At 33.5% G+C, this 22,823-nt stretch overlaps 1 protein-coding gene across 6 annotated transcripts in view; it reads right to left on the bottom strand.

Moving 5' to 3' along the window:
- NRG1 (neuregulin 1) overlaps positions 1-22,823 on the bottom strand; it is a 1,003,268-nt gene that overhangs the window by 131,977 nt on the left and 848,468 nt on the right. For all 6 annotated transcript variants that reach the window (XM_011372000.2, XM_011372009.2, XM_011372036.2 and 3 more), the window contains exons 3-5: positions 17,388-17,509; positions 9,492-9,542; positions 7,170-7,220 (exon numbers count right to left, since the gene is read on the bottom strand). In XM_011372000.2, the coding sequence (XP_011370302.1) occupies positions 7,170-7,220; positions 9,492-9,542; positions 17,388-17,509 (224 nt within the window). The remainder of the gene's footprint in view (positions 1-7,169; positions 7,221-9,491; positions 9,543-17,387; positions 17,510-22,823) is intronic.

Here is a 22,823-nt window from a genome sequence, read left to right as displayed (position 1 = left end):
GTGTGCGTTAAAAAGACTATTCCAGTAAAAAACCCTCAAAGAATATGGAGAAATGATTGTTCCAGGTCTGATAAATTTAGCTATCATACAGATAATTTCCAGGATATATAATATTATACAATAGATTAAACAGTAGCTAGCCTGGAATAAGGCAATTCATCTCCCCAAACTACCATTGAGGAAGATACGCTTGTTTGACAAAGATCAGATTCTCATGAGTGCAATGGCTCTACAATTATTCCCATCTCTGTAAACAGCATGTTTTGCAATAGACCACATCATTCTCAAAATAATATAACCAAAGAATAAGTCAGCATCCCTCCTTTTATACAACCCTTGAATTGTGTTGCATGAACTTAGGGCTCTTCTGTCTATTTCATTTACTTGTAGATTGTGAACAGTGTACTATTTCAGTAAAAGTCGGCTTTGGGATAATTGCAACAAATGTGATTATATATCCTGGGATCTTTATAAAAACTCCATTTCGATGTTTAGTTTTTTTAAAAGAAGGCCTGCCCTCAACCTAGCTGTATAGATCCCATAAGAATTTGCAATAAAAGACCATAAGATCTGAAATCAGAAGATTCAGATTTGTTTCTGCTCTACCATCTATTTAGTTTTTGAATTTGAACATGTCAGAAATTTCTGAGCCTCAAGTTGTTCATCTGACAAATGGGATGAAATCTAGGTCACAGAGTTATTGTGTGAATGAATGACTTCAAAAATTATAATATGCCTTATAAAATATATAGTATGATATAAATATCAGTTATTTATATATACATACACACATGTATAGTTGTATGTTAAAAGAATCATTTTGTAGAAGGTTAATTTCAACTAAATAAAGTTAACTATGATTTAATTATAAGCTTGATCAAAAGTTTTGAGATTATCTCGTCCAGCAGTGAAATGCAATGAGAGACACTGAATGACTCTAGAAAGGCAAAGCTAGAACTGATGAATTATATTACAGTTGCAGGTAGTACTATAAGAAAAAAAATTATATATGTGTGTGTGTGTGTGTGTGTGTGTGTGTGCGTTAAAAAGACTATTCCAGTAAAAAACCCTCAAAGAATATGGAGAAATGATTGTTCCAGGTCTGATAAATTTAGCTATCATACAGATAATTTCCAGGATATATAATATTATAGAATAGATTAAACAGTAGCTAGCCTGGAATAAGGCAATTCATCTCCCCAAACTACCATTGAGGAAGATACGCTTCAGACAAAGATCAGATTCTCATGAGTGCAATGGCTCTGCAATTATTCCCATCTCTGTAAACAGCATGTTTTGCAATAGACCACATCATTCTCAAAATAATATAACCAAAGAATAAGTCAGCATCCCTCCTTTTATACAACCCTTGAATTGTGTTGCATGAACTTAGGGCTCTTCTGTCTATTTCATTTACTTGTAGATTGTGAACAGTGCACTATTTCAGTAAAAGTCGGCTTTGGGATAATTGCAACAAATGTGATTATATATCCTGGGATCTTTATAAAAACTCCATTTCGATGTTTAGTTTTTTTAAAAGAAGGCCTGCCCTCAACCTAGCTGTATAGATCCTATAAGAATTTGCAATAAAAGACCATAAGATCTGAAATCAGAAGATTCAGATTTGTTTCTGCTCTACCATCTATTTAGTTTTTGAATTTGAACATGTCAGAAATTTCTGAGCCTCAAGTTGTTCATCTGACAAATGGGATGAAATCTAGGTCACAGAGTTATTGTGTGAATGAATGACTTCAAAAATTATAATATGCCTTATAAAATATATAGTATGATACAAATATCAGTTATTTATATATACATACACACATGTATAGTTGTATGTTAAAAGAATCATTTTGTAGAAGGTTAATTTCAACTAAATAAAGTTAACTATGATTTAATTATAAGCTTGATCAAAAGTTTTGAGATTATCTAGTCCAGCAGTGAAATGCAATGAGAGACACTGAATGACTCTAGAAAGGCAAAGCTAGAACTGATGAATTATATTACAGTTGCAGGTAGTACTATAAGAAAAAAAATTATATATGTGTGTGTGTGTGTGTATTCACTTACAAAATGAATGAACTGAACATGAAGGCAATAACTTATCTGAACATATGAATTCCTACTCTTGCTCCAAGTCACTGTATTGTCTTAAAAATCTGTAACTAACTCTAGGCAATCAGAAAAATGGAAGTAATACCAGGTAGGAAATTTCCTTTTCAAATTATTATTTTATTGCTACATGATGCATGGTAATTGGTTTGTTCACAATAGACAGAACCACCCACACCCATGAAAATGCCATGTTTATAGAAGTCTGGAAATACAATTTGCATTCAGTCAAAGTAACTCTCCAACAGTGACCGACCAGAGTTCATATTTTTTGCCACAAATAAAGATCTGAAACTGAAATGCAATTTTTCCAGCTGAGAATCATTAAGCAAAGGTCTGAGCAGCTTCCTCTACCATCAAAGCAGGTAAGTCAGTTACGGCTGAGGGTGAAATGTAAGAACCATAGCTCTAACTCTCACCAATGAACCAGGAGACCCAGTCCCATCTAATCAATACATATCACTGTGCTATTCCCAAGCGAAAATGCTGTAACTCATTATAATAGAAATGTCTCTGCAGACAAAAGACATTTTAATTTTCTTCCTTCAGCTAGATCTTTTAGGTGCCAAATTAAAGATTAAATTGTTCATTCCATTCAGAGATTCCAAAGAGGACTTCCTGGATAAGTTCCTTTAAAATGCAGCCTTAGCTGAGACTATACAATATTTTGAAAAAACATAGTGATTTGTTGGCATAGAACTTTCTTTTCAGCAGTATCATTTAGGCTAAAAATCATTAAATATTTTCCTTCTCCAACTATAAAGATATTATTCTAAGTTGTTCAAATAAGATGCAAGGACTCCCCTGATTTCCATTCTCTCTTCAGAGCCACATCACTTCTTTAGGTTCTTATTCTCTTCCATATATAAGGGAGACCACCTAAGCAAAGCTGTGCTAAATAAATCACATTCATTTTCCCACATTAAGCTTCCCAATATAGGTTTGAAATGAATGAGACTATATAGACAAAGAAACTGCGTCTCAGAGAGGTTAACTAATTTACCTAAGATTACACAGCACCAGTATTTAAACTTAAGAACATGAGTCCATCCAAAGTCTGTGATCTTTCAATTTCACCTCACCACCTGTCATGCTTTGATGTCTAACATAAAGATTATGAGCTGGTTCCAGGTAATGCAGTTACCTTAATCCACAACACATATTCCCAATCCACTTTGTATCAAAGACTATTTTTCAATCCATTCACAGGATCTCTTTTCTTTCTAATACTAAAGGCTTTTTCTTTGAGGCATCTAGATCTCATGCATCAAAGAAAGCTAGTATACTGACTAGGTTTGAATCCTGCTAAAGTGTGACTTTAGACAGACACATCAATTTCATCATCTGAAAAATGGAATAAATTTTGGTAAGAATCATGAACCATAATTCACAGAAATCATCTAGCGCAGTAGTTGGTGCACAGTAAGCCTTCATTAAACATCTGCTGCTGCTATTATTATTATTATTATTATATTATTATTACTATTATTTTTTAAAATCTATATTACTACTTAAGACTGTTTTCCAGAAACTTATCTTTACTTTTTTCTATTTCTATTCATTAGGCTTTTCATTTTTGTTCTCCTCATTTATATATTAAATTGAAATGGATGGGGCTTAATTCAATAAAGTGGTTGGTATAACAATTGTATTTTTTATAGCATTTGACAAAATTCTCTACAAAATGGGGTCACTGGCAGCTGGCACTTCAAGAGAAGTCATTAAGGTTTGTTCTGAACAATCCATTTACTTTTTTGCTGATTTTGTATAAAGCAGGAACAAGATAGTCCTACTGTTTTGTAAGATTCAAGTTCTTTTAAAACCTGTCATTCATGTGTAATAGGACACTTATTTAGCAAATTATTTATACATTTTAAATCAGAGATGCCTTATTTACAAAATAAAATAAAGGAAAATAATGTTGATCTTTATCAGGAGATATTATAAGAAACTTTTAAAAAATTATAATCAATAATTCTAAAAATAGTGAATGTACAATGTAAGTTTCTAATTGAAAAGAAAGTAGTTAAAATTTTACCACACAAAAGGAAGGATGATTAACTTTGATATTCTACCAATATTTATGAAATACCAGAAAAAATAAATACGAAAGGGTCAAAAATGATAAAGTGTTTGTAAATGAAAACTAAATCCCTTAAAAAGCTCCAATCAAGAATGATTTCTTCATCATACAGTGATTTTAAAATATATTTTAAAATTTTAGATTTTAAAATAGTATTTTTAAAAATTTCTGGTTAGTGTTTAATGACATGGAGAAAATGCTCATGATATATTAAATAGATAAGGGGGAGGATGGACAAGTAGGAAGCCAGAATGAAAAACTCTGAGTAGAAGAAAATATACTAAAATATCAGAATATTATTCTGGATAGGTAAGTGCGCAATTTTTATTTCCTTTTTTTTTTTTTTTTTTTGCTCTATTTCAACATGAGTTAAAGAAGACAAAAGGAGAACTTTGAGAGCTGAAGGGGTCAGGGAAGGTTTTGGGGAGAAACAGGATGTTGGCAGAGATGACACCTGGCATCTAAGGCAGGGCACGAAGCAGGGCCAAGGACAGATGCCACCACTGCTGAAACCTCTCCAGATTTACTCAGAAGTGAGCGGCTCTCAAAACAGGACAGGCAGGAAGGGGACGTTTCCCTATAAGGATATGCACATTTCTACCAAAGGAACTGAAAAGTAATAAAGCTACAGAGCTTTTGTTACACTGACCCAAAAAGCACCCCAAATTGTTATAATACATAACAGGTTTGCTGAATCCATACTACTTCAGAAAGGCTTTTCAAAATTTACTTTAGGAAACACCAATGTCAATAGTTCAAAGAATGTAGCCCACCACAGATGTGATTACATTATAAAAGCATAATTCGTTTTTCACATACGGGGATTTACCAGTGCCTCCTTTTTGGTTGAAATTGAGTGAAAACAAAACAAAACAAAACAAAACAAAACAACACTATTCTTCATGACTGATTATTTCTGACCCATGTGAACTCTTCCAAGGCCTTTGACTCTTTTATACATTTTGAATTTTTATGTACGGCTTATTGCTAGTGCTGATTTTTCAAGTTTCACCTTCAACCTTTGGCAGAGATCTATCTATGTCACAGCTCTTCTGCTTGGTGCCGCCTTTAAATGAGCTAGTGATTCACGCTGCTTTCATTGTTCTCATTAAGACTGGACCGAGAATTCTGCCACTACTGGTTTCTATTCTCAAATTATAGAGCATATTTTCATGAGATTAAAAAATATATTACCAAGAGCCTATCATGAACAGGGACCGATGTACGAAAATGGCACACGGAGTATTTTACCAAATTGTACGTGAAACCTTTCTTAATCTTAAACCTTTGCTAAATGTTGGAAACTAATTCTGCTGAGAGTTAGAGATCAGAGTCAGATTTCAACATTATTTTTCTCTCAACAGTATTGCAATGAATAGAAATGTAAACTGAGAGATTCATTTCAATTCCCTAAAGCTCTGGAAAACCAATAGAAATATTGCTTCCATTCCAAAATTAATCAGCTATGCTTAAGGACAGCATCCATTGTCCCGTTAATGATAGCATGGAGGGTTCCAATTACAAGAGTTCCAATAACTTTATTCAATGAATCATGCAGGGGAGAAATTATTCCCAGACAAAAAGCCGAAAAGAAAAACCTAGCATTTGTTTTTGCATAATAAACACTCAATTATAAAAAAACACAGCTTGACATGATTTCTTAATGCTAGTTATCTAAAATATGTATAATTATACTAATCTTTTTATAAGTAGAATTAAATAACAAATATCCCAAACTCCCTAGAAAGGATTATCATTTTGGGGAATGTAATGAATGTCCTCAGAGTATGGAGGAAGCCAATTTAGTCCTTCTTAGCATTTCATTTCCTGTTTGATTTTACTAGATTGTTGTCACCAATCCAGTTAAATGATGCTTTATTTAGCTAAAATGTAGCCAAAACATCATACTTCATGCCATAAAAAATATGTTTACATCATATCATTATAGTTCTGGTACCTACCACTAAACTGAAAGAAAAGGCTTTAAGTCAAATGGGATCTATTTAAACAGGCTGACGAAACAGCTAAAGTTGCCAAAAGTACAGACCTCCTTTTCAAGGGTTTCCTACCATACTGATGGCCAAAGGAAATTGTTCCTTAAACACACTCTCCAGGTTGGAATTGAATAATTGAGAACATCTACTTATTGAAGAGCTTATCAAACTGAGCACTAGCTTTAAATAAAGAGCTAAAAGAAGGAGGACAAAGACTGTAGTTCTAAGTTTTATTTTCAAGGTCTGATAAAGTCTCTTGTTGGATATTAAAATTTACTTCTATGCTAGTCACAATTTATAAGTATGAAAACTATTTTTACTAGTCCTTGCTAATGTCTTAAGTTCCCCTGACATAGCACAAAGCACCAATCAATCTAACGGTTGTAGAACTCCATAACCACAAAGCACATTTAACATTAAACAGATGAAAACTAATCTGAGATCTTGCCTAGGGACTTGCTTTCAAACATTTTCATAATTAGTCACTTGCTATCAAGTTTGAATTAAGGGCATCTATATATAGTTTCCTTACTCCATCACAGCAGACTTTATATGAGAACTGAGGACCTTTGGAATAGAGGCCTCAGATAGCTGAGTATCATGCCCCAAGTAGTTGCTGAAGGCATCAAGACACACTTAAAAAGAAAAAAAACAACAACACAATGCTCTCTATTGCTCACCCAGAACTAGGCCTCAGAGACTATGAAGTTATTTCTTGATATTCAAAGAAACTACATTTTCCTAAAACTAGCACATATGTAGCATCTTTGAAGATCTATATGTATCTTAGGGGAATGGGGTATCTAGTTGACCCCAAACCTAGCAGGAGGCCATTTCTATTCCAAAAGGCAAACACCATCCTGCTCCCGCACTTCGTATACTGTCCCTCAATAAGAGCAGACAAGTCATGAACATAATCTTTGGAGGCAGATATTGTCTTGGGTTAAAAACTAGCAAACGGAATATTTAAATATACTTACATGAAGAAGTATTTGCTCCTTCTGTTGTTACTGATATTCTAATGGGAGACTCTATAAAACATAAAAGTGGAATGAGGCTTTATTGAGTCATGCTGCTTGATTCTTAAATTAGAAATTGGCCAGGCTTGGGTATCATCTAGAAAAAGAGTACCAGAAAATAGTACGACAGAAAAGCTGAAGCATTTCAAAGTCAAAAGAAGGTGTATACAATATTCAAAGACCACAAAGGAATATTTCGGTAGTCCAGAACCAAAGACTTTTGAAAGAGATGAAAATGGGATCAGCCCATCTGTAAAGATATCCCGCCTACCAACAGCTGTATGAACTTCCCAGAAAAACACTGAACATAGCCGTACTACAGGTGAAAGAGAAATTCCTTCTCTTAGGTGTGGTTTTGATTTTAAGAAATATGAAACCAAAGAGAATAAAAGTCAACTTTCATGCGTAGAGAAAATAAAATAAAAAAATTAAAGAAGGAGAATATTTCCAGGCATCTTGGTCTGCATAAACATCCTGACCTAACACGGTGCTAAATCAAGCCCATGCACAATCTACTAGAGCAATTACATCAGGATCAAACAAATCATGCCAAATAAACATAATACAATCATTGGAAATGTACTATGGCAAGATTCTCTTAGGTAGCAAGGATAAAGGAAGAAAACCAGTATTTAAGTACAGACGGAGCATAAAACATAACTCATGCAGAAAAAAAGCATGGGACCTAAGGGTTGTTATGAGTAAGAAATAAGAACAACTTAATATCAAAGAAAGGTTGAAAGTCAGCAGCCAGCAAGTAATAAAGATTCAAGTCATATATCAGAAAATAATAGTTACAGTCCAAATTCCCAAGACAAGCACCACATAAATTTTAAAGCTCGGGTTCGTAACCTCTACTGGAGTCAGATAATGAAGTTGCTACATTAAATGTGTGAATGAAAGGTAAAGAATTCCAGATTACTCAATAACTTTTTTTGTTGTGGTTTTCTTTTATCTTTCTTTTTCCCTCCCCATCTCCCTCTCCCTCTTTCTTTTTTTCTATTACTCAGAAAAGTTAAACTAAGAGCCTTTTGGACTCCAGGATCATCCCACCCTACAACACACATACTTACATCTCTTAGTAATGACACAGCAATATGCCCTAAATATGGCCAAAGCGGTCTAGGATATAGAGAAATTTAGCTTTTATGATTTTGAACAATGGCTTTGAAGGGAAGATGAAAAACTGGTCAAGGTAAAATGGAAAAAGTGAGACTGCTGTGTTAGATTATATGGCCTCCTATTGGTTCAACAAGGTACAGACCATAATGGAAAAAAATCAATGAAAACAAAACTTTAAATATGGGGTGATTAAAAGAATCAGACTGAGCTTGAACTATCTGCTTGTCCATTTGCTGAGCTATATGACTTAACATCCCTAATGCTTCAGTTTCCTCATCTGTAAAATGAAGAAAAATAATGTCTTATTTCGCAAATTTGTTGTGATTATAAAATGAGGTGTAAAAATCTTTGTAAACTGTAAAGTATCATGAAAAAACAAATTATTTGAAGTGAGTGTTGAATCTAGGTCTACAAAAACTTGCTCCCAGAATTAAATACTAAGTTTTAAACACTTTAAGTTTCTGTTAACTATATAATTACAGAAGATAAGAAAAAGTAAAAAATAATTAGAGTAGATTAATTAAATTCACAGCTACTGAAAAAAAAAAAAAACAATGAGTTATGGTTACACATGCATTAGTAAAGTTAGGTTATAAGTATCAAGTATCTGCTCAGACTATAATTGCTCTCAGCAAATGTTACAGAAAGTGAGAAACAAACAAAGCCAACAAACCAAAAAAAAAAAAAAAAAGGAACATTTTAAAACATCAGGCCTAAAGAGTGTTTTCTTTTTAAGTTTAGTGACCCACAACTGATCGTCAGGAGCCCAAAGGTCAGAGATCAGACACTGATACATTAGCCAGGAACAAACTCTGACAGATGAAAGAAAGTAGAAGCAGCCAAGAGGAGCACCTATAAAGATATAAAAACTGAATTTATAACCTAGATGTCTCCTTTACTCGTTTAATGTCACGAAATTTTATCTAGATGTAGATTTCTTTTTCTCATGCATGCCTCTCAGACCCAAGTTCAGACATACATCAAGAACTGGACTCCTTTAAGTAAAATCCAAAAAGGCAGAAGAAGCTGGAGGAAAATATTGGCAGAAAACAAGAACAGCTGAAAGTTGGATGCAGAAGGGGTTCTGTTTAGTAGAAGGAGCAGCCAGCAGTTATGTCTGTCATTCTGGTTAGTAAAATTTGACAAGCTTATTTTCCTTACCTGAAGACACATATGCTGTTTCAGTTGAGGCTGGCATGCCAGTGAAGATCTCTGCAAAAAAAGAAAAGGTGATAGGATATTATGATGTATAATCAGGAGGCTGGGAACCAGTTCCACAGCCTGCCTTCAACCTAAAAATGAGTGTAAAGGAAGGAAGTATTGCAAGGGGGTGATGAAAGCCTAAGCTTTATTCATACAGAGAATGAAAAATGCAAAAAAAAAAAGACTGTCTAGATAAGTAGTTCTTCTTTCTTGAGCAAAGAACATGAGACGAGCTGTATTTGAATAATTAGGAAGAATTCACTGCCCCTATTGAGGTCGGCAAGGGAGAATTTATGGCAAAGAGGCTGTGGGCTCCTCCTCAGAAAAGAAGGCAGAAAAAGCAGAAGAAAATCAAAGCTGTAGGATCAAAGTCATGGTGAGAATTTTTAAATTATAGATCTTTGAAGAATTACATTTCTGTTCAAAAACAAAAGCAAGCAATGTTTTTTGTTGAGATTAATGAAAAATATCAAGTTCTGCCACTGGACTCCACATAAAATTGCCAGTGGAAATCAAGATGGGTGCATTATCATAGGATCAACATTTCAGCTACTGTTGTCAGCTCCGATCCCAAGGAAATAAAGAAGGAAACTGCACACTTCTGGACACACCATTATCAGGGAATTGTGATAGTCTTGTTCAAACTTTGACTTGCTTTTTTATCGTCATTATGATGGAATAAAGAATGATTGCACTGTGTGACTAATTAATTCTGTATTTATTCAGTCCTTCTGAAAAGGGTTGAAATTGTTAAGATGTAATATTTTCAGGATGGCATAGTTTTATGAAGCTTGGAAAGATGTAGAAATACAATGATGAATATCATTCAACCTTCACTGTGTGTATAATTATTGTTAAATAATTTAATAGTATTCTACTGTTTATTATTTACTAACCAGGACAAAAAGATGTTGAATCTGTTGTGATATACAGATAGTAATTTTTGTTATATATATTACAAAAGTTACTAGATCCTACCAAAATCCTAAGCAAGTCATATATACTATCATTTTGTGTTTGAATTAACAGGTAAGAAGAATGAATTTAAGTGGTAGTATTTCTTCAACCTCAGAAGCTTCTCTAGGTATAAATGGTTTTGTAGAATGGGAAGGTGGGGTGGGAAATGGCATGTGAGTTTCAGAAGGGATGTTGAAAAAAAAGAATCAAGTTAAAAATGAATGTATAAAGATCAGAAATATATCTTTAATAAGACCAAATGTGCCTTTCTCATGCAAATTAAGTGTGAAAGGTCCTCTCTAATCAAGCATTAAGAGGACACACCATTCAAGGTGAGATTATTATCAAGCCCGTCGAAACTGCCTTCATAGGTTCTTATACCCACTAAAAATGGGACAAAGTGAAAGGAATCAGTAAAGGTGTATGATATCCCATGGACTTTCTCAAGCAATAGGCATTAAGGGGATATTCTAAGTTGGCGACATGGCAATATCTGTTTCTGAAGTGGCTACAATTAGCTTTCTTGATTTTTTAATAAATTGAATCTGGCCTCAAATCTGGCTGTAGAAAATGAAATTGTTCTTCTTTGAGGAAAATTTAATCTAAGAGAAAAGTTTTTATCTAAGAGTCACAGCATTTGTCTTTCTCTATGAATATATAGAAGAAGATCCCAAGCAAAGGAGAGAAGCTTCTTTATCGTGTCCTTCAGGATCCATCAATGACATGACAGCCAGACTGAAGGAATAAGCTCAGAGTCATGAGGATTGGGCAAACATTCCAATCCCGGTATTAATAAAGAATATTTGCACATTTATTTTTGACAAACTAAGCAGTTGGTCACCGTGACCCTCCAAGAGAAAAAAAATCAGAGCTTTTCTATCACCTGCATAAAAGATCTCGTATTTGAAGAAAGGTTAACCATAATATTTCCTTTTTTAATTGAATGTTAAATAAAAATACCAAAAAGGAGGTTACTAAAAAGATGTATATATACAGAGACAACTTAAATAACCTCCTTTCTATAATTAGATATTTATCCTCGAGACTTTTAAAAATATCTTTAATGATTATAGTTCCAAATAAAAATCTTCTTAAGTATCTTGGGGAAAATACAAGCTCAGAAGTTATATCTTTCTATACTAAAATAATCTTGCTAATAAGAAAAGTTCATCTTTTGTATTAAAACCAGTCATCAAGCACTTTTATTTGTATTTTGAGTAGAATTCATAGATTTAGAAAACAATCTTTTGTTATTAGTGTGATTAAAAATAATTTTATCTTAAATTCTAGATTTTAAAACATATTAAGTCCTGCAATCTCCTTGATGGTTATTTAAGCATCATATTTTCCTGTAGTAACTTGGCATATTAAATGTGTGAATCTATAAAAGACTTCTCCTTCATTAGTACAAAATAATGAGAATTTGAACACAACCGAGCAACTTATGCTGAGCAGGCAAGTAAACATAAGGAACATTAGTATATTTGCAATGTTTGAATGTTTTCTTAATAAATTGAATGTGGTCTCGAGAAAAAGTTACAGTATCTGAAAAATAACACCTTTTGGAAAGCAATTTTTCTAATCATTATATATGTATGACTTCTTTGAGATTTCACCATGAGCATAATATACTAAATATAAATATTTGGCAAAATATATATATACACATATATACAAACATATATATAATGTGTCTGTGTATATCTAAACATCTAATTATGTGACTCTGTTATTCTAAATTTACAGGTCATTACTATGCATACAAAAATCTGATCAAGTCATTTTTTTTAAAGCTTTAAGATGAGCACATTTATCATCACTGTTAAAGATGACTTCAGGAACATCTTTGAGTGTCTGAATTCTTGCTCATAATGAGTGCTTACTTTAAAGCAACTGGGAAATTTTTTAATTAATCAATAGTGTAAAGACAGGATGGATACTATACATTGAAAAGATTACTCTATTCCACTTATATCAGCCTTCATGGGAATCCTACATAATACGCCATATATGGAGACTACCATACAAATTATAAAACATGTTTTACATGCTTCTCATTGTAACTATAGGTTGTTCACCAATGTCACAGAATTTGCAACAACACTGTCAACTTGGAGACAGAGTGAGGCTAAGCCTGTTACCCTGATGAGCTAATTTTTTAAAGGACCAATCGATTTATTAATCAAATTTTATAGAAACAGTGTTTTTCCGCTCATCACAAATAAAACAGCTATTTTACTGCTATGAGCCCAATTGCTCCTAGGGGATCTTGAATCTCTCTCAAATAATTTTTCTCCTGATTAAAAAAGAAAACCTAGTAGAAGATATGATTGATTAGTTAGTTCTATGTTCTCCTGTATTAATCTTTTAAAAGGCAGCAGTACTTAATTAATTTGAAAACCAGCTAGGCCTATTATTCTCTTCCCTAATGCCCAGGAGTTTTCACGGGGCTTCTTAGCTAAGAATTAATTGCTAAATTAAGGTTTCCTATATAAAAACCAAGCCAAAGAAAATACAAATAAAAATAAACATGTAGGTTTGAGCTTTGTAAGCATAGTGTATGTGGCCTTTTAAACTGCCTTATTTGAATTCATAAAAGAAATTCACTTGTAATCCATCATGTAATGATGACTCCCTCTGAGACCTTTCTTTATGTGAAAACTCAACTGGACTTTGTTAGATTTACATAATCCCAGAAGTAATTAGCAGCTTGCATATATGTCTACTATATGACAAATTCTTTTTCCCAAATAAGGTAGGAATTGAAAAGCACTGGAAAGACAGAAAACATATAAATTTCTAAAATACAGCTTAGCAAAATGATTGGTTATATGTATATTATTTTCTAAATGCTTGAAAATAATATAAATATAATCATTGTTTCACTCAAGCATAAAATCATTCAAGGAGAATTTCTTAGTTTTTTTCTAACCATTCCATTTATATTATTTACTTATCTAAGTAGATCTAAACAATGAGTTTCACTGTAGAAAGTTCTGTATATTAGATGGAAGACTTTTATGATTTAAGCTGATTTTATTCTAATAGTTATGGAGCTGTCTTAATGGGATTAAACATAGTGTCACATGGCAAGGTCATCTCACTGTACTTTCCACTTTTTTCTGAGAAGAAAACAGTCTCCCTCTCATGTCTTCCCATAACCTCTGCCATCTCGCCTAGAATCTTGTACCAAAATAGATTCTAAACATATTGGCACAAAGAAGGCACCTGTGTGAGAATTTAAGTAAATCACAAAGAATCCTTTACATAGAACAGAATTAGGGTAATTAACTCACAGCAACATACCCAGATCTTTCATCAAGACAATCTATAGAGAAATCATCAAGCCATAGTTGTGTACTTATTGGAAAAATATAGGAGAGGTGAATAAGACAGAAAATAAACAAAATGACAGATATTTTGTAGAAAACATAAATTAAAAATCTCAAGGGGAGTTCTACATAATATTTTAATAACATGTTCTTACTTTTAAGCCTTTCTTTTTCCTCCTAGGACCCCCACAGAAAAAAAATTCTTGAGAACTCAACTCTCTCAGCCCAAGTCAATAGTAAATATACATTAAGAAGAAATGGTTTAGCTGTGTGGCAGTTTATGACCACAACAGTGTTCTCTTTCTCTCTGAAAGTGTTTCTATGCAACCTTTGCCCAGCTTCCTAAGGAGACAGGAATGTGACAATGCAAACGTAATACATGTGAGTCCCACAGAGCTGACTTTGATAACCATCCTTGATCTAAATAGAGCAAATTTATAGAGAGCAGTAGAAGAGGGTGAAGGATCAGAATTATACACTTTCCTTTCAGCTGCTCAATAACTAAGTCCCTGTAGTGGACATCTCCCAATACACACAGTGCACTGGCCTTGTCAATCATGGTACCTGCCAAGTCACGGTCTCTTATGAACAGCACTTTCCACCCACAGCCTCTGAAGACAGAGGGGTTTCTAGGCAGCCGTGTTTCCAGCTGCACCTTTCTGGGTGGAGCCTATGGTGGGCACCTGACCGGAAGGCAGATGATTGTACGCTCTCTAGGTCTCTCAACGTAGTCTGGTACAACAGGCTCTACCAATCAGATGCTTGCTATGGAGAATTTAATTTGGGAACTAAGGAGTTAAAACTGACAGAATGCCTCCAGAAGAGACAGAAATAAAAATATGGCTAAATGGTGTCATAATCAGGTCAAAGTTGGGAATTATGAAGCACAGTTGAAAGCAGGAGAGGTAAGAAGTTAAAAGAAATAGCAGAAGGGTCAAGAAGTACCTGAGGCATATGAAAGAAACAGAGAAGAGCCACAAACTCCCATTGCTTAAATTCTAAGAGATGCCTGGGCAAAATTTTATCTCCTTGAAATCCAGTTATAATGATGTTCTTTCTTTCCCATGGAAGCCCTCTCTCATTATACCTCACACCATTCCTTCAGTTTTTATTCTTCACAAACCAGAGAATCTAAATTAAACACTCACAAACACACAGACAGGTATAGAGCGAGCTATATTGGACGAAGAATTATAGGAAATTGGTGTCATGCCCTCTTTTGCTACTTAATACCTTCTGATCCTGAATGTATCTGTCTTAAGACACATTCTAAGTCTCTATTTCTTTTTAAACACTATGAGAGGGTTGGATAAGGATGAACTCTTCCTAATGTTCTAAGAAGAAAATAAAAACAAGACCATCTTGTACTGGAGTTGAGATTCTTCATTCTCTTTCAGAATCTTTAAATAAGCCAAAATAATCCACTCCCTAAAGAATTTTAGTTGGTTGTTTAAGAATGACTTTCTTACAATATTCCATGCACTTCTCTTTATTCTTGTCAAATGAAAAAGATTTGTCACAAAAACATCTCTACTTCCATGTCCCTATACTATAACTGATCTATAGTACATATTCAAATTCAAAACCAATTCTTGAATGAATTAATATGCAAAAATGGCTTGGATGTTTCTCCTATGAGAGGAATATTATCAAAAGCCATATTATCAAAATTTTGGCACCCCCAAATTAATAAAAAAGGAACTCTATGAGTTTTTGCCAGGGATCTAACAGTGGTAAATAATTCACAGTTTGATCCTATAAATCAGAAAACATAAATAATCAATATAATACTACTATAAGTACTCAGTGAAACCATGACACTTACTCTAATTTTATTTTCCTGGGACTTTATGGCATAGTTACACAAATCTAATCCAAGTGTCAAAATCATAATTCAATAACAGTTACCATGAGGGGACACATTGAACCATGCCAGTGACAAACTGAGAACAAGCTACCTGCCTGACTCATGCTCGCCTGCCCACGTGTCCCCTGCTGCCTGTCCAAAAACACCTGATCATTGGCCTGTCAACCCACCCATTGGTCTGTCTGCTGGGTGCTAACAAAGCTCTCAATGCTCAAAAAACAAACAAACAAAAAAACAAAAAACAAACAAACAAAAAAAAACAAGCTACTAAACATGGTATAATAGAAAGAGAAAATAAGTACTAAAATTAATTTATAAATTTATGTTTCAAGTAGAAACCTATAAAACTCCATATAAGGTAATACACTAGCAAAAATCTATGGCTTAACCTGTGCTTACTAAAAAGCAAAGTGATGTTATATTTACTCATAAATTTTAAGCACCTTTATATTTTAAACTATAAACACAACTCCTAAAAATAGTAATAAAATGCCTTTTCACTGTTGTCTTTTACTCTCTGTGAAGGAAAGTATTTAAAATGAAAGTAATGAACTTTAATTACACTATAATAGGGCAGTTTGTGGAAAAATCCTGAGAAGACTAGGAATTAACCTGAATTTTCCCAACCCTGATCCATATTTTTATCTCACTCTCTTCTCCCTATCTTATTAAGTCAACTGACACAAACTTCATTGGTCTCCCATGGAGTTAACCCTCAAAGTTACTCTTATTCTCCCCTGGCCGCTCTAGCATTTTTATCTCATCAGCTGAAGAGATCGGGCCTCTGTTGTAGACACTCTTTCCCATCTGCTACCTAGAAGCAGTGCATTTAGGCTTGGTTTTATCACAGACAACATGGCTTGTGAAAATATTAAAAAAAAAAAAAAACGCAACAAAGATTATGAAGTACATTTTCTTATTTCAAGAGATTAAGACACTCACTGCTAGCTCATCATCAGCTTCTACAGATGACCTCAACAAACTGTGGACTATTGGGGTATCACGAACAGAGAGCCACCAGCTGTGGTTCTTTTAATTTCCTCATAACTCAGAGAAGTTATCAGAGTGTAGGTGACAACTGCTACCTGCAAGTCATTCATTTGTTTAACGAATATTTCTGGCATTATTCTCAGGAAAACAGAAGGTGAAGCCAGTACATAGTGAGAAGTTCTTTGCATCTATGCTCTTAATTTCAGAAGTAATAGGCTTAAAAACAATTGATAGACCTAACTTTCCATTACCTAAACTCGGGTGTATTAAAAAAAACATGTATGAACATAAAAATTGCCAAAACTGAGTCAAGAGTGTATTGTTTATCCACATACACAATGTACATATATTCAAATGTAACATCATATGTATGTAAATATATACAATACACATAAATTCTCTATATACATGCCAAAGACGTGACTGCCTTCTCTGACTAACTTAGAGGGAGGTATACTCATTTCTTTTAGCAACCTGGACTATCTCTGTCATTCATGACTTTATCCAAATCCTATATATATATATATTAGGTATATATCACCTCATGGAGTGAAGAGCTTTATGGAGGACACACAACATACTTAAAATACATGTTTTCTTATTTGTTCACAATGAAGTTTAACACATCAATCTATTACAAGTCTTACCACATGTCTTGAATACTTCTCTTACAGAACGAGAAATAGAATGTAGCAGGATATCTCTTACCATTTGAATCCACAATGGTGATATTGGCAGAGGCACTGTCATTTCCTAATTTGCTGAACACTTTGCACATATATTCTCCAGAATCAGCAAGTGATGCTTTGTAAATGAGAAGTTCTGACTTCCTGTAAGATCAGGACCAAATTGCTTTAAGTATATTGCACAGAAATAAAATGATCATCAAAATATAATTCTCTATAGTTTTAGAGTTCTCAAACTCCCACTCTCCACTCGAAACATACCATATTAAAACACAACTTACTAGTACATAGATGTATGATTTTACCAAGAGTAAAATAAGATATATCACATTTAAGCTACACCATGGATGTAGTCTTAATTAAAAGAAGTCTTCTCAAATTTTTCTTTTTATTCCTCTACCACCACCATGAATTATATTATGCCTCAGATTTTTTTTCAACCCAATTGGTAAATTTTCTTTTTCTCTCTATATCTAAATGTCACTAGACACTAGGGTTTAGAAAAGTAAAAAAAGTGTAAAATCATTTCTTACAAATCTGGTAAAGACAGACACTTAAGGCTAGAATAGATTAAAATGCTCTGCACTTCTCTCAGTAGAACAACATCAAAAATTATGTTAATTTTGAATGAAGAGGATTTATCACTTCCAAAAGAAAGGAGATTTGTCTTTCTTTAAGATTCTCATTGCTAGGAGCATAGTACCACACAAATGGTTCTTAATGTTGAGATAAATATTCATGCAACAATAGCATACACTTTTATAAAACTCGGCATGTTAGATCAATATTCAGCACTCTCTTTTAACAGGAGCAGCATTGTGATTTGCATTTATCTACGTTTTACTGTCGCACATAACCTGTAATTTAAGCAGTCACTATGATTTAAAAACTCAAAAATACTGGGATTGGCTCAGCATTTACTAACACCTTTTGAAAATATCATTGTGTACTCAAGCCTGGTAATAAATGCCTAGGCTCTTCAGAGGAGGACAATGGGGGACAGAAGGCAGGAAGCAGACAGCAATTCAGAATTATATGCAAACCTCCCATAAATTATATCTTCCTAGTTTTTTAGTGAATTTTCTGGTCTTGTCATTTACTATTATTAATCAAGTTAGAGCAATTGTTCCAAATTTAATTCTTACTATTCTCTTTCAGTTTGTCAGACTGAACCCCCACCCAGTTCCACGTGTAAGCCTTACGGTCTTCCATCTTGGTGCTTTTGCTTATGTCATTTTTTCCTCCTAGAATGGGGGCCTTATACTTCTAACCATCAAGATATTAACTGACCTTCAAGGACCATCTCAAGTGCTAATGCCTTCATCGAGCCTTTCATGATCATGCAGTTGGAGCTGCTCTTTCCTTTGTCTAAATTCTAATAGCCTTGAGTACCTCTCTCATGATCCTCCTAGTACTTTCCGTATGTCAAGCTAGGACATACACTTTAAAGGGGGTGTCCATATTTAAATGTCTCAGTATCCTCACAGAACATACATCACTGTTTTGACCTTGGTGCACTCTCAAACATTATTAGATAAATGTGTGAATAAATGAAGAAAATAGCTGAATGTTCCCACTTAAGCACTCTGCAGGACAGAATGTTCCTACTGTTGGCTGTAGAAAAAGATGAAATATTAAGGGGGCAGAGACGGTCAGAGGTGGTCCAGATCAAGGGACAGTCAAACCAACATGTGGATAGAAAAATTAACTTCATTAGCTCTGACTCAGAACAATGTCAACTGGTAAACTTGAGAAAACAAAATAAAACAACGTGTACTATGCTCAAATAAGTCTGCAATACATTAGGTTAAACAAAAACAGGCTTTCTTTCTTTCTTTTTTTTTAATCTTACAAGATTTCTTGGTCTTCAATATGCTAATGCACTCTGACCCTCCAAGAAAGGAACATATTATTTAGTTTCTCTCAAACTTACTTGACCATGGAATCCCTGTCATCCACACGGCTTATCTATTAATATTTCCTGAAAATAATGGTCTGTAGAACAAAGCTTATGAAAAGTGGACCTGATATAACAGCCTTGTTTATCTATATAATGAAGGACTCAACAACCATTTATACAGGAATAGTCACATATTAATCAGAGAGGTTATTCACAGAACAGTTTTCCTGGAATATTTCCTTATAAACCGAAATACACCATGGTGATGGCAAACACCTTGGCGAGTAGATATTAACATTTAATAATAAAATGTAACAACTTTTAAAATTATCAAAAAAACAATAATATTAGGATATTTATCCCCTGTCATATTCTATTAACATTTAAGACTGGTTTGGAGTTTTCAAATCTACTGTTTTTTTTAATGGATTATCAGCTATTTATACGCTTTGTTCATACATGACAAGTTTCCTTCCTGACAGCCACCTATGAAGAATAGTGAAAAAAATGGAATAAAAAGTACAACAAACTTGTCCAGACCAAAATAGCATACTTAGCTAAAAGAATTTTTATTTATGACCATGAAACCCCTAAAAATAATCGATAGATAAATCATAAAGAATGTCAGGATGGAGAATAATATCCTGGTTTTTAACACAGAAGAAAAAGTGAATTTCTAAAATAATAGTAACTTTTCTTGTTAAGTCCAAAAATTCTGAAGTAAACTTCTTACAACAGCATCCTGAGAATGTACAACACCCCAAGATGATTATATTGCAAAAAGAACCCTTCTTTCCTATTTATATAAATTAAGGAACAGTCTTTGTTGATATTTAAAGAGTTCTTCCTTGATTCTGTGCCATTAAGATTTTAACTACTGAACTGGGTTAAATGATAAGAAATATGGTAATTGAATTTACAGTTAATATAATCTTAAAGGGCTAGTTCTTAAAATCAAAATTCTCCTAGTAAACCTCGGCAGTGTTTCCTGGGATACTAGTCCAAGTAATGTAAATAAAAGTTATGCTTAAAAAAGAGAGAGGAAAAGAAAAAAATTTTCTATGCTCAAGTAAATGTTATATTACACAAAGTTTCATAGATTTCTTTACAAAAGTACCTTTTAATTGTTTTTATGTAAATATGTACAGTGAATTTCTAAGGCAGTCATGACATGTGGCTAAGGAACTCTTTTCTGTAGAAAACACCCTTGGGAATTCTAGCACTGAACATCAATGGGCCAAGACCAAGATTCAGTTTTATCAAGACAAACATAACAAATACATTCAGGTTCAAAAATCAGTAGCAGAAATATGGGCAGGGAGAGATATGCCTTGACAACAATATATACCAAAAAAAAAAAAAAAAAAAGGATTTCAATTAGCCATGCGTTTAACATTACTCCATTTTAAATAACTTTTAAAATAAGAAAAAAAGGGGGATAAAAAGAAATGTATGCACTATTTGGCCAAATTAATATTAAAACAGGGCATAAATCAAATAGGATACAAGTCTTGATACACTGCTTATAGGCTGGATTGCATCTAGAATAGTGAATTATGTTTTGAAGTGGTATTTGACGAAAGATGTCAATAACTAGAGGACTTTAGAAGAGGGTGTTCAGAATTGAATCGGGCCTAGAGAAGATTCAGTTATAGAAACAGGTCCCACTGGAAGGCAGCTATGAATAAGATATGGTAGCTATTTAAAAATATTTCCTGGTTGTCATCTGAAAAAGGAAATAATTTGTAGAGCTCTTAAAGGAGAATTACATGGTAAAAGAAAAAGAAGGCACATTTTGGATGATATTAAAAGAAAGAACTTGTTGAGAATTCAAAAATGGATAGGGTGTTGTGAAAGAGTTAGGCTTTCTTTTTGGAAAGATTGAAGTCTGTACAACCACCTGTCAAGCATAATCTTAACAAGAATATCTCTATGCAGAGAAAGATTAAATTAGATCAGTGGTTTCAACTACTTTTGCAGAAGAAAAATCCTGTTTTAAAATGAAAGCTTAAATCAAAGCCTCATATTTAAAAATATGTTACAGAGAGAAAGTGTTCATTTAAGTCAAGGTAGCTGGCAACTCTTTTAGAAACTAAATGGAAATTTAAGATTCTCCAGGGACACAATAGGGAAATCAATGATCTAGGTGATCATTAGGGATCCTTAGAATTCTAAAGGCACATTTAACTATGAGATTCTTCAATCCTCTTGATTTATAGTAGGAATGGGAAGTACTGTAGTAAGAGAGTAGAAATAGACAAATCTTTCTTGAAAGTTATACATTGCAAAAATTTGGGGCTTTGATAAATATGGATACAATGGTCTTATTTTATTATCAACAAGCTTCAGAAAGGAAGTTAACTTGGAAAAATTACTGAAATTCCCTTCCAATCATAAAATTAACTTTTTGCTCTTTATCTGGGAATCTGGGAGGGGTTGATGTTTTGGTGGATTTTCACTTTCTGAAGGTATTCAAAGAGTTAATTTATGTAGAGTGCTTATAACAACGCTTGAAATACACTAAGTTCCCAATAAATGTTAGCTGTTACCATAACTACATTCTATATTCCTGCAATACTTAGATTTTTATAAGTATGCATTACGTTTAAAAGCAAAAAAAAAAGTATAAAAATAAATTAATACAAACAGATTTATAAATGAAATTCTAAGTATTAATTTCTTTTTTAATATCAAAATGCAAACTATGTTCTTTCAATCAGTGCTCACTGACAAGATGAACTCGAGGTTCCAACAGCTACTTCATTTTTCTTATTTAGCTTGATACTTTCACTATAGTTTACAAGCCAAAGTAACTTAAATGTATATTGGGGATCAGTTTACATAATTCCATTCCTCTGATCCCTAAGGAATCATATATGAACTTCGTGTGTGTGTTCAACACAGCTTCAGACATTGTAATGAGAAAGAAAGAAAGGGGAGAGGGACTTCACAGGCAACTATTATACTATAGAGACCCAGATACTGCACCAAACGCCTCGCATAAACTGTATGAAATAGGCACTGGGTATTTCCATTTTATAGCAAAGGAATTTGAGATTTTTCTTACATATAAAGGTAAAATGACCTGCCAGAGCTGCTCACCTAAAAAGAGAAGGGAATATGTATAAATATGTTCTATTATAGAGTTAAAGGGAAAAAAACCACAACAATTAACAAGAGGAAAAATAATTCTTTAAAATTCTTTTTAAAAATCTGACCAAGCCAAGAAGATACAATTTTTAGCAAAACTAAAATATATAAGAGCAGAAATGAAGAGCTAAGACAAAATTAAAGGCGTCCAAAAGTGTGCGCCATACACAAACAATAGGAAGTCAGCCTTTAATAAGGTTAATACAGAAGAGATATTTAAATAAAGCCAATTTAAAACCCCCAATATGAATCTGTCACACACCAAGCTTTTCAACCAGGTTTCTTGATCAGAATCATCCACTAGGCAAAGGAAACAAGAACAAAGGAATAGGCAGACATATAATACTGGGGTGGTTTCCATTTCTTTTAATTGGTCCCACACATTGCTTAGCCAAGTAAAACAAACAA

Source organism: Pteropus vampyrus, unplaced genomic scaffold (genome assembly GCF_000151845.1).
Source record: "Pteropus vampyrus isolate Shadow unplaced genomic scaffold, Pvam_2.0 Scaffold8, whole genome shotgun sequence".
In the NCBI taxonomy this organism is placed as follows: domain Eukaryota; kingdom Metazoa; phylum Chordata; class Mammalia; order Chiroptera; family Pteropodidae; genus Pteropus; species Pteropus vampyrus.
The sequence above is the reverse complement of the archived record's forward strand: the minus strand, read 5'-3'. Positions and strand labels throughout refer to the sequence as shown.